The 12,872-nt window shown below is 50.0% G+C and overlaps 1 protein-coding gene across 12 annotated transcripts in view; it reads right to left on the bottom strand.

Annotated features, from left to right (window-relative positions):
• The window catches only part of LOC147223439 (phosphatidylinositol-binding clathrin assembly protein), a 52,920-nt gene extending 42,859 nt beyond the window's left edge, over positions 1–10,061 (bottom strand). For 6 of the 12 annotated variants that reach the window (XM_086165702.1, XM_086165704.1, XM_086165698.1 and 3 more), the window contains exon 1: positions 9,076–9,351. In XM_086165702.1, coding sequence (XP_086021828.1) covers positions 9,076–9,205 — 130 coding nt within the window. In that variant the 5' untranslated portion in view covers positions 9,206–9,351. Of the gene's footprint in view, positions 1–9,075; positions 9,520–9,996 lie in introns of those variants that run through there. The other 6 variants (XM_086165696.1, XM_086165699.1, XM_086165707.1 and 3 more) reach the window with 5 other exon arrangements.
• Positions 10,062–12,872: the final 2,811 nt, after the last annotated feature.

Below are 12,872 nucleotides of genomic sequence, written 5' to 3'. Positions count from 1 at the left end.
TTGACCAGAAGTTCTATTGATATTGTGTTCGTCAGGTGTGTTTGAATCCAAATTCAGCTAAAATGGAGCGTTTTAAAACAAAGCCCTTCTATCATCGCTGCTGCTCCGTTCCTAAATCACTGCGGGCCGGCCTCTTCTGTAATAAGATACAGACAGCTGGCTCGCGGGAGGAAACCACCAGGGTTTCCTTTTTCGAAAACGTCTCTGCCGAAAAGCGTTGCCTTCGCAGTCGCGGTGGAGCCTCTGGATGTCGGAGCGTGACGCCACCAGAAAGCTGAGCTTGGACTTTTTTTTTTTTTAGAGTGAATGAAAAGGATTAGCGGTTCTGAAGTTATTCGCAGTTTTTTTTTTTTTGTTTTTTTTTTTTCCCCTCGGACAATTGTTACACTCAGCCAGAGACTGATGTTTGAACCCTACGGCTTCTCTCCGTCCTCCGCCTCCATTTTGTGGGTACTTCTTTGCATTTTCGGGGAGCTCGCAGATGCGTAGCCAAACGCGGCATGGGGAGTCACATGCCTTCTCCGCCACCTTCATGTTTGTTGCAGAACTCAGAAGTGACCTCTGAACTCTGCGCCTCCTTCTGTGCGATGCATAGCTTAGCATGTATGGCCAGATAAAGCATGCATGGGAAGTATACTGCTCAAAAAAATAAAGGGAACACTTGAACAACACAATGTAACTCCAAGTCAATCGCACTTGTGTGAAATCATAGTGTCCACTCAGGAAGCAACACAGATTCATTTTGACTTGTTTTAAGGACATTACATCAAAGTTGGATCAGCCTGGAGTTTGTTTTTACACTTTAATTTTGAGTGTGATTCCTAATCCAGACCTCCATGGGTTGATACAATTGATTTCCATTGATCGTTTTGGTGTGATTTTGTTGTCAGCACATTCAACTGTGTATTTCATAAGAATATTTCATTCATTTAGATCTAGGATGTGTTTTTTAAGTGTTCCCTTTATTTTTTTGAGCAGTGTATGTGGCCACGATGTTTCATGGAGTTCCAAACTAACCTGAGCATGAATGAGTGTTCCTGGAGGTGGCGCAGGTAGAGACAGCATGAACTAACCCTATTTCTAGCCGTGAGACGACTAAAGTGCCGACATGGACGCAATTTTCAAGTCAATAATGTGCTCAAAGTGCAGGGGGTCCTCGAGTTACATCAGATCCTTTTCCGAAAAACCGACGTAAGTCAGAACAACGATAGCCTAAGTCACTTACGTAGCCTAAAACTAGGCCGTAGGGAAAATGACAATGAAATGGAATTAAAATGAGATATATCAAAGCATGCGATGGTATAACGGGACCCGAGCGGCGCCGCCTCGCCCAAACGAACGCCGAGTAATGACGTATCCTTCCGCCGCGCTCACAAACACGCTCCCCTTGCAACATTTAGAATTTAACATCGTGCTGCTTGAAGTCGAAAATGATCTTTTTAAATTATCGATTGGATGACCGCCACCAAGGGGAACCCATTGTTAATCACCTCTTTGGCATTTCTCTCGTCTTTCGCCGTCCGACTTGCGAGCGATTCACGTCACCCGACGCCCCGGCCTCGGGTTAAAGGTTCGGCCTCACCCTTCACATGCGGGTGGAAGAATAATCGCCGTCGGCAACAAAGGCTGCCTTTTTTTTTTTTTTTTTTTTTCCCTTAAAGTCAAATGACAAAGAACTAATTAGCGGTTGCGCGATCGCCGCGGCTGATTAAAACCATCTGAATCAGCAGCGGGGAAAAGAAAAAGCGGAGCGCGCGCTACAGGTTGGACGATGCGGAGGAAAGACGGGAAGGCAGGTGGGATGCCGGTTGAGGAATGGGTGTGTGTGTGTGTGTGTGTGTGTGTTGGGGGAGCTGAGAAAATGGCAGAAAACAGCAGAGAGGATAGAAAAGCAGAACATCACCAGGCTATTAATAGAGTCGCTCTGGTTCTGGAGCTTTAATTCCACCCTTGAGGTCTTAAATGAGAGTGGTTTCTCCCCTCTTTTGTGTCCCTGTCGCTCTCGGTTTCACAGACGCAGGAGTGGAGGCTGAAATCCAAACGGGGGGTCGCCTCCGCTCTCCAGCCGCACCGCTTTAACCGGTCAATTCGGGAAAGCCGGACGAGTGAACCGCCGCGAAATCACCGCCGGGTGTGTGGCGTCGACGCAGGTACAGGGAAGAAGGGAAAAAAAAAAAAAAAAAAAAAAGGAGTCGAACCCCAGCCGGAGGCTCCTGAGAGAACGCGACTAAAAATACCCCGGCGTCGGAGCGGGACGGGAACAGAAGCACAGAATGTTCCCCGACACGTGAAGGCGGCGCCGACGACGCTGCTTCTGAAAGACTCGTGTAAATGAAACGTCGGGTGTTTCCTCCGCGCGACACTCGACCGGGGGCTTCCTCCGGGAGGAGGCCGCTGACGTCCACGACGCGGATTAATACGACGGCTCAGAATAGCACGGGCGCGTAAATCAGGGTAACTTATATCTCGCCGACGCGGTCGGACGCAATTTGGAAGTGTTTTCTCACGCGGGATTCTGCGAAACGACGGGCGTCTGGACGGCACGGAAACTCCACCTGAAGGCGAAGGGGTGGTGAGTGTGTGTTCACTCCATCACCGCACAAGTAGTGCGCAGTCGGCATTACATATTTATAGCGCGAGTGTGTGTGTGTGTGTTTGCGGCTGATTCAATACTCCCACGGAGAGACAAACTCGAGCGCTCTCACGAGAGAGCCCAGAAACACACACTCTCCACGTGCATTCCCTCCGGGCTTCACTTGAAACAAACGTATCCAGACAGTCAGCAATAAGCCTTTTTCCCGCCTGGTCGTCCAAAGCGGGCCTATCTGAGCCCAGCAGCCGGGGAGGGGTCGCCTTGCTCTGTTTAGATAGCGCCGGACACACTTTGCGCCGCCGTCGAGGTGCCGGAATCGATGGGACGCCGATAGCGGGAGGTGCGCCAAACTTTCCGACCGCGCTGGATTTTTTTTTTTTTTTTTTTTTTTTTTACTTCCCGGTGTTTCTGCGACCAGAAGCTACAACCCGCTGCGCATAGTTCTGCCTTTTAACAAACGGGCGATACCGGCCATTTCAGGCACGTTGGGTGGACATTTGCGGACGGCCGCTCCTGGCGAGTTTAAAAAAAAAAAAAGGCATTTCCCGTGGTAGCAGATGACTGACATTTGAGATCCGGCATTGCAAAATTATATGCTTTTGACTGCTTTGGGCTCCGAGACTGCGGAGTTAATATTATCAGGACCGTTTCCGCCTCCCCCCCCCCCGAACGCTCCCGCACCACAGTGGGATTGTGTGTCGACGCAAAAAAAAAAACCATCTGTGAGGACTCGTCCTCTTTTTAAGTTTGTTTATCGCTCGCGAATATGGAGGCCAATAAACTCGGCTAAATGGCTTCTCCTCGGAAAGCGGGGGCTTGAAAGCGCCGCTCGCTCCACCTTTGATTGCCACAGGATGTTATTTACCGTTCTAGCTTGTTTGGTTTTTTTTTTTTTTTTTTCTTCTTGGAACACCTGATGAGAGACGTCTGCAGCTTTTGAAAACTTGGGGCCGATCCAGATCACACAGGACGAGATGAACCGTGAACCCCCGTCTGCTCGGCCACCGACCCGCCTGGCCTCCGACTCCATGCAAGCTGTAGTCCTGACCCGATCCGCCTCGGCCTGGAGGTCAACTTCTACACTCCACCCATCTGTCAGATAGGCCTAACCTAGTTTTTACCTCACGATGGTCCAACATCTCCAGTGTCGACAAAAATGTGGGCCAGTGGTCTCGATCCAGCCGAAGTTGTGCTAACCAGAGTTCAAAAAAATAAAAAAAAAAACAAAACAGATTTGGCCCCTTCGGCCCCTTTTGAGGCACGGGAAAGGCAAATGTGCGACGGTGAAAACTAGATGGTGAGAAGACGAGCGTCCACATCTTGACTTTCTTCATTCCTTCGAGTCACAGAACTTGTATGACCAAAAAAAAAAAAAAAAAAAAAAAAAGAGAGAACTTCGTCGAAACGGGGCTGAACAAATTCTCCAGGCTAATTATAGGTAGTCGACAGATGCACGGCTGATCTTTTATTTGGCAGTGTCCAAATTCCTTCTTCGAGTCAGCCAACAGACATCCTTTTTTTTTTTTTGGAAAGACCCTCTCTGAGGCTTACTGACAAACATCTATCACTATCCATCAACAGAGCCTTCCGGAGGTCGCTAGCTTGATGTCAACGTGCACCAAATTCCAGTGCTATTGCTAATATAAGATATCGTACTACCTGTTGTAGAGCAAAGTATTCAAGTCTGATGATCTAAAAGGAGGAACTAGACTTTCTCTTGGTTGATTTGATGGACAACTTCACGGATATATAGCCATAAATACTTTTGGAGGCTAGAAATACAGGCTTGCGGTCGCAGCTCGACATCGTGACAAACCCGTGAGTTTGGAGGCTCGACTGCAGACAAAAGTCTCCCAAACAAACACCGAGCTCCACCCAGAGAGGTTGTAAAAACACCGCCATTACGGCAACGGAGGCAGATTTCGCCGTCCAACTCCCCGTCAAACGCATGCCAGTTGCCTGGTTTGCTGCCATGACAACAGAGTGCTGGCGAAAGAGGGGTTTGCGGGGGGGGGGGGGGGGGGGGGGGGGGAGGCTAGACTTTAACTCGACTTTAAATGTCACAACTGCTCCGTAACTGCAGAGAGATGGCGAAACAATCAGCGTCTGAACGATGCCAAAGTGGAGGGACGCTGCCTCCGGAGTGTTTTGCATGACAATCACTTAGCCGCCTCACACACACACATAAACACACACCCCTCACCTTGACGACCTGGGAACCGCTCACAGGTGTGTGCCGACACGCGCAGGCTCATTCCAGCCTATTCTAATCACCCCTCATTGATTTTTACGATGATGATTTCCATAAATAGAGCCATTTATGGCGGCTTTCAGAAGCCATGAGAAGGACTCCTCGTATTTGCCGCTGACTCACAAGCCGGGGTTAATTGAGGTGGACAGTCCTAATCATGAAACTAAGCAGCTTTGAAATGGTACTTATTTTCGCTGCTGGTGCATGAATGTCACCGCTGCGCCGGCGAGCGCTACGGCGACGGCGGCAGTGGCAACCCCCCCCCCCCCCCCCCCTTCCTTCCTCTTGCCTCCGGGCTGAGGGCCTGGATGCAAATACGCCGGTGAGATCATTCACGGCGGGCTGTCAGACAGCCGCAGACACCCGCTGAATATTTGTGCCGCGGGAAGAACGAGAGGAAAGTTGTGTTTTTGTGCGGGAGAACGGGAGGCAGCAGCATAACATCATCCCAGATTTGCTTTTCGTCTGTGTGTGTGTGTGTGTGTCAGAGGCAGGTATGCAGCTGTAAAGCACCTGAATGTGCTCACCTCCAAACACAACTGTTAGACCGCCTGGCGTCTGCAGCCCAGAATCACGGCGAATTCTTTTGAAACACATATATTAATGTGTAAAGCGTGCGCGTCTGCACGTCGGCACCGGGCTGGGAGCCAATCAGAAAGCTTTCGCGGTCCTCCACGGAACCGGCTGGGTCTCCATTGCACTTGTCCCCTCAGTTACGGCGTAACATAGTTCCCTGCGTAAATCTTCTGGGGAGGAAAATCGATATTTTTATTCCCGCACCTGTTGAGCGCAGGGGTCTCCGCCGATGAAACACACACTGTGTCAGGTGGAGCTAAAACCCTTTTTGCTCCGGGTAAGACGGCGGGCTCCGTCCCCGAGGGCCTGTGTCATTGCAAAGCGCTTACCGTGACACGGAGTTGAGAGGACGCTCGGCAAATAAAGCCTATTTTCACACTCCGAACGGTCGCAGCACTTAAGCTGAGTATCGGCTGGATAACTGACCGCTTACTAGCGACCCGGTGCTCATTAGCGCGCTAACTAGCTGCATCAGAGGGCTCGTATCTGACCGCCTTCCCCTTCGTCACACGGGAGAGCTTGACCGCTACAGGCTAGCCTTCATTTGATTATTGCATCACGGATAGAAGACGGCGGATGAATATTTGACAACACTGCGCCAAACCGCCGCCGCCGATGGCCTCTCTCTCACGGAGAAATCAATAGCCTGCCATTATTGGGCTCAACGTGGCGTTTCGGCTGCGGAGACGCGGACGATAAATGGCTCGCATCTCAAACTGACAGCATGCCGTAAGTACACACACACACACACACACACACACACGCGCGCATACGCAAATAACGCCACCACACCAGCTCTGAACACGCCCCGATATCAAACAGCACCGCCAAATCCCTCTCCCGCAATACATGTATTGATTACAGAGCTGACTGATAGACCGTGATGGATCGGTACCAGTTGCCATGATACCGATCAAACGCCGATCCGGTCTCCCTGCTTTTCTGCTGAGTTTTATCCCACGCCGCCTGTTAGTTTTCCCTCAAGACGGCCAGGTTCTACTGAGCAGCATTCCACTGCATAAGCACTTTAAACTCAGGCTTTGTTCAGACTGCCAGCCCAAAATCTGTTTTCGTGTGTGTGTGTGTGTGTTTTTCTTTTTGGCATATCTAAATTGCAACCATAAAAATGGCTTGGAACGCCATTCCCCTGGGGATTCCTGCAGATTTGGCTCGGACCTGGAGTTTGTGTCACTGGCTGAGCGAGAGGCGGCGGCGGCGGCGGCGTCCAAGCAGCTGAGCGACGCGGTGGCAAAGCTGGAGCGCGGTTTTGGAGCAACTGAATTTAGATCCCGAGGTCGACACAGACTGGCGGCGCTGACACCAGCATTTTGGAGGTGGTTGGCAAGGAATTTAGATGGAAAGAAGACCTGGAGGATTTCGAAATAAAAAAAGCCCCCCCCAAAAAAAAAATCAAGAAACTACCCAGAACTTCAAAAAACAGAAATAAAAACTCAACTGGAAGAAGCCCAATCATTGCAACGTCGCAAAACAAGTGGCGGGTAGACAGTGCGCCCACCTTCTCCGAACACGGAGTCGTATTAATACTAGATGAAACTCGACGCAGGGACAAAGTTACACTCGGCCTTTGTCACGCGTCGGCGCCGCCGAGCGCCCGCCGTCAAATATAGCTTCTGAGACCCCAAAGAAGAAAAAGACGTTTTTTTTTTTAGGTTCTCCGGCAGCCAGGACTGAATGAGACTGCTGGTCCATGAAGGACGGGGTCACTTTGTGGCAGCTGAGCTCTCAGACCCCCTCCCTTCGTCCAGCTGGCCTCCGTCTGACCCCCTTTCAAACTCAATATATACTTTTGCCACGCGTCACTCTTTTAGGATACTTTACACCACCTGGGGTCTCTGCTGACGTGGGGGTTTGCAACAACCAACACGCAGCGGTAACCGCTCCATGAGGTGAAATCATAGCTTCCCATGTGCCGTAACCTCTGTGTGACATCACACACACACACTTCCCGTGTCCTCACAGCGTCCCCTTCCACGCCCCCACCCCCCCATCGCTGTTCACCTCGCACCGCCGCGGAGCGACAGTGCGCCTCGCTGTGTGACATCACAACACTCCCGACAGGAAGGAGACGGAGACAAACACACATGTATTAGTCACGAGCGCTGCACGGCCCCCCCCCTCGCCGACCCCCGCCTCCCGAAAAAGGAAGTCAGACTCTTCCTCGCGGCCACGAGCTGCTCAGACAGACCTAATTACTCCTTGCTGCACTTTAGTCAAATGAAGCAGGACTGCGTTTCGGGATTCTGCAGGTCATTTACCTGGGAAACAGGTATTTGCTCTGTTTGCTTTCGGCTGATTGTGTGGAATTCCACAGTGCGGGCACACACACACACACACACGGCAAAAGAATTAAAAGGCCAGAAAGGGTTTGAGCAGCGTCTCCTTGAGAACAAGGTGAGCGCGGCATGTCACGTCTGCTCCGCGAGCCCCGTGAGACATCTCCGGCATCCGGAGGTGTGTTTCGGGTGTGTCGGAGCGCCGGGGGTCCCGGACGCCGCTCGGTGTCAACAGATGTGCGAAGAACACTCCGGTTGAAGGGATTATTTTCTCCAGTTCCACAGATGTAGAGCTGAGATGCATTTGAACTACCCCGGTGGAGATTCACATTCGGACAGCGACGCTTTCCCTGCCGCAGCTCATCCTCGTCAGGAGCGGCTTGGAAAGTTAGCGTTAAAGTAACCGTGTCGGTGTAGCCGGCGCCGTCCCCGACATGGACGCCCAAGGCATTTCCTGTAATACGAAGACGGGCGGTATAAATAAAACCCGGTACAGAGACTAAACGTCCTAGTGGCAACATGTTGGAACCGCTGGTATTTTTCAGTTTCTAAATAAAAAGCGATTAGAGCTGGACTTTTCCTTGAGCTATTATTTGACGTCATCTATTTAGGGCCGCCGTCCAGGAGCCCGTCTCAGCAGGGCCACGTGTCAGTTCCACCGAGTCGCCGCCTCAGACCATTTGACACCTGTCATTCATCACGTCATATGGAAACACAATTTTTCACCCTCTCATTCACACGTCACATAAAGACACATAATCATTCAACCTTTCAATCACATAATGTAAACAAAATTATTCCCTCACACGTCAAATGGAGACATGATATCACTGTCTTGCATTCACACATAAAACACACAACTATCCCCCCCCTCTCATTCACACATCATAAAAAGACAAAATCATTCAACCTTTCAATCACGTCTCATATTGATACACAATTATTCACCCTCTCATACACACATCTGGGCAATTTGGGGTCCTAATGAAGGTTTTTCGGACAGTAGGAGGAACCCGTAGGGAACCCACGCAGACGAGGGGAACACAGAAACATGTCGGAATCAAACCGGGAACCTTCTTGCCGAGAAGCGGTGGCGCAAAGCACAGTGCCGCAAACAAAAAAATAGATAACTTCACTTGAAAAGTAAGTAAGACACTAAGAAGACCCGCTCCATCACTCTTGGGTGTTCCGGTTGCCGGGCAACGTCAACTCCTGGGCTAGTTGTGGCGGACGAGATGTTTGTGAAGGGAGAGCAGGAAGAAGGTGCTTCAGCCTGCAGGCGGCCGAGTGTAAAGGAATGTGTGCAAAGCCTTGCACTTGCAAACACACACACACACACACACACACACAGATGTACTCACAGTCCAGGTGTTTCTTCTTGGGTCCGCTGACTTCATGTGTGGTTGCCTTGCACACCGCCTTGCTGATGGCAGAGCCGGTCATGCTGTGCTGAGCCGCTGCGATCCGATCCGTGATAGACTGGCCCGACATGACTCCTTGTCTCTGCGTGGATTTCCCCAAAATTAAAATACAAAAAAAAAAAATAAAAATAGCTCAATGGGGATCCGACCTCACTGTCAAAGAGGCGAGGAGGAGGAGGAGAGAAATATTTTGGATTTCCAGGTGAGTAGAAAAAAAATGTCCAGTCTCTGCAGGGGGGGGAAAAAAAATCTGCTGTTTGATTTAATAAAAAGATTTCCTATCTATCTATCTATCTTTTTATCTATCTATCTATCTATCCGGAAAAGGGGAATTAGCCGTGCTAGTGTGTGTTAGCTAATGTTTCCGTTGCTGTGCCCGGAGCGAGAAATAGTCCCGCTGTGGAATCCGTGAACGCTGGAGATGACTTTATGAACAGAAATAAACATCGCTTAAACCGTCTGGTTTTGTCACCTGGACGCGGTTGTTTCGGGGAGCCCCCCCTGGCGAAAGGGGGGGGGAAAGAAGAGGAGGTGGAGAAGAAGGAGGGGGAAGTTGGAAGAAAAGTAATCCGTGAGGAATCACGGCCGCGGCGGACGCCGATCCTCCGCCGCCTCCCCCCCTCCACCGGACGGAGAACAACCCCCGAGTTCCTCCTCCACGTCAACTTGTTAGCTTCGGCACTTTAGCTTCGCTCGCTGAAGAAGGAGAAAAAGAAGAAAAAGAAGAAGAAGAAACCCTTCCCCGGTCGTGGAAAGTCCTCGGGAACCGAACCGGGCATCGTCCGAACTTTATTTTATTTTCCGGTGGGGCTTGACAGCGACACCGAGGGTAGCTAGCGGGGTGAAGGGGGGTTAGCTAACCTGAGAGGCGGCGGGGAGAGCGGAGCGAGTCCCGGCAGGTTGTGACAGGAGCCGGCGGAGCCGCTAACTTAAAAAAAAAAAAAATGACAGCTCCAGTTGGTCGCTTCCGCGGTCCCCGGGCTCGGTTGGTGCTCTCTCCCGGCTACCGCCTCCACATTATCGGCCGGTGTCTGGAGAATAAACCCCCCCCTCGGCTGGTCCCGTCCCGTCCAGCCGCCTGTCGAGTGTCTCCGGCGGGCTGCTCTCGCTCTGACTGCCTGCTCGCTCCTCGCCGGACAAAATGGCAGCGTAAAAAAATCAGCTGATCTCACAACCGAGGTGCGTTCAAGTGCAACTTCTGCGCTCGGAATTTCCAGACCTCCTTTTTGGGAGAAGCCGTGAAGCTACTTTTCAGCCCGATGGAAGCCGAAAGAACGGTGTGTTAGGTAAATCAATGTATTTATTTGTTTTATCTTTTATTCTTTATTAGTTTTGTTTATTTCTTAATGATCTGTCACTTGATTCCCTTTAATAAAGCGCTTGAACGTCAACGCGCGCCTGTCTTTCCGCGTAATAGCGAAACGTCCGACTACACATGAACGCACCGCCGGTCCGTTAAACACGAAAAACCACCGGAAAAAAAAAAATCCGCGTCCGTTTCCACGCGTGGCGTGTCACAAAAACACGCATGACCCCCCCTCCGTCCCCCCTTTCCACGGGGGAGGGGTGGTGGGCGTGGACGGGTTCGCCCCTCCAACGCCGCCGTGTCCTCATTTGACTCCTGTGGATGTGGAACACGGTGTGCTGAACGGGGGTGCGTGGCGTGGCGTGGCGTGGCGTGACGTGACGTTGCGTGGCGTCACGACGCCTTTGCACGGTTATTCCACGCGTGGATGCATCCTAGCGTGGACGCGCAGCTGCTTCTTTTGGTTTGTAGAAATATCCGGGTCACGCACACGCACACGCACGACATCCACGAGTGTGAACAGTAAATTAATTTAAAATAAAAAACACGTGTTTTTTTTTCGTAATCGTTTGCAGAATCAGCTTTATCGATCCCCAAGAGGGAAATTACTTTTTGTAGAAAGCAGCTCCTGCTACAGAGTAAAGTGGGGAATAGAAGTGGATATCAAACTAAAGATAAAGACTAAAATAGCGATTAATATAAAAAAAACAACCAGCAAAGACAGAGATAAAAATACATGTAAAAATATATGTAACGTATATGCATGTGTATTAAGAAGTATATGTATATGATGACATGTATATAAATGAGGGTTGTTGCACAGAAAACAATGGAACTTTTGCACGATGGAGAATTATTGCACATGACGGCCGACTGACAGAGCAAGTATCTTATCATTATTGTTGTTTTTAATTATTATTATTATTGTTATCATTATTTCATTATTATTATCATCATCAATATATTACTATAATTATTGTTATCGTCATTAACATTATTGTCATTATTGTTATTATAATGATGATGATTATTATTATTATTACATTGCATATTAAAAATACAATAAAATATTGTATTATGCTTATGGATGTCATCACAGCATATTGTTATTTCAGTCCTTTTTCTTTTGGAGCTAATTATATAAGCAACGGGAAATTTACAAAAACTCCTTTTATATATATGTGTGTATGCATCGAGCAATCTAATAAAATAAAGTTAATAAAAGTGCTGTTGTTTTTGTTGTAGCACTGGCACAGACTGGATCTCTAAATAAAAAGCAGACGTGTCGACAGATGTTTGCCTGTGATGGTTTAACACGTCTGTGCAAATGAGCCAAAAGTTAGTCCAGAAAATGTGTGTGTGTGTGTGTGTGTGTGTGTGTGTGTGTCAGCTTCAGACTCACACACACTCCAGGCATGATATGTCTCACAGGGCTGGGAAATACCAAGTCGTCTCTATCCGGGTGACCTCTGACCTCTGACTGCAAGAATGATGGGATATGTCGCCACGGGTGGGCTGAGACAAACAGAGGGGAGCAGGCGTGTGCGTGTGTGTGTGTGTGTGTGTGTGCATGCACTGCATAGATGTATTCAATGTATCTTCATCCTGGTTCTCCTCAAGCAACACTCGCTACTTCATCAATGGATGCAGGAAATGAACCAAACAGAGGACTCTTGCCTGGGGTGAACACACACACACACACACACACACACACACACAGGTGTGTGAATTGCAGGTGAACCTTGAATGCCAACATCACCCCCCCTGTTCCACTTGCCGCGCCGCCACAAGGCACCTCTCCAGACCCCACTGACATGGGGTCTGGTTGCCATCTGCAGGCGGCGGGGCTGAACTCCTGATCTCCATGGCAACTGCATGGATGCAGGCAGCCCCGTCGCCCCTGGCAACAGGCTCCGGACGTCGCCGGGCTCCTATCAGCAGCTGTCAGTCACGGATGAGCCGCCGTCTCGCCCAAGGCCGGCGCGCTCGCGGAGATAGAAATAAATCCATTACTGTGGATGAGAGGGGGCGAGCTCCTCCGTGCACGCCGCCGGGCGGCCGGGAGCCGCATTTCAACCGCCGTGTTACAACGGCATACCTGGGATGTCAGGGGAGATCATTTTCCTCCAGATTACCATGGTTACGACTGAGCGCGGAGCATCGCCGGCCCGCGGTATTGCGGCTCCTCGCCTCACCGAGTCACCTCACGGCGTCGTGAAGACGAGGGTCTCGACACCGTCTCTAATAATCTGAGAATGAGGAAAATAGCATTTTGTCATCACCGACTGTCGAAAAAGGTATTTTGATTCTTTGTTTTGCAAAATGCAAATAAGAAGATTTGCGTTACAGCAGCCGGCTGTTACTAAAACAAACATTGAGCCGCATAAATAATGGATAAAACTATTCGTTAACTTTGTGCCGCCGCGTCGGA

This window comes from Fistularia commersonii, chromosome 19 (assembly GCF_037954325.1).
Source record: "Fistularia commersonii isolate RoL2024-O1a breed Wild chromosome 19, RoL_Fcom_v1.0, whole genome shotgun sequence".
NCBI classification, from domain to species: Eukaryota; Metazoa; Chordata; class Actinopteri; order Syngnathiformes; family Fistulariidae; genus Fistularia; species Fistularia commersonii.
This window is presented reverse-complemented; position numbering and strand designations above follow the sequence as displayed.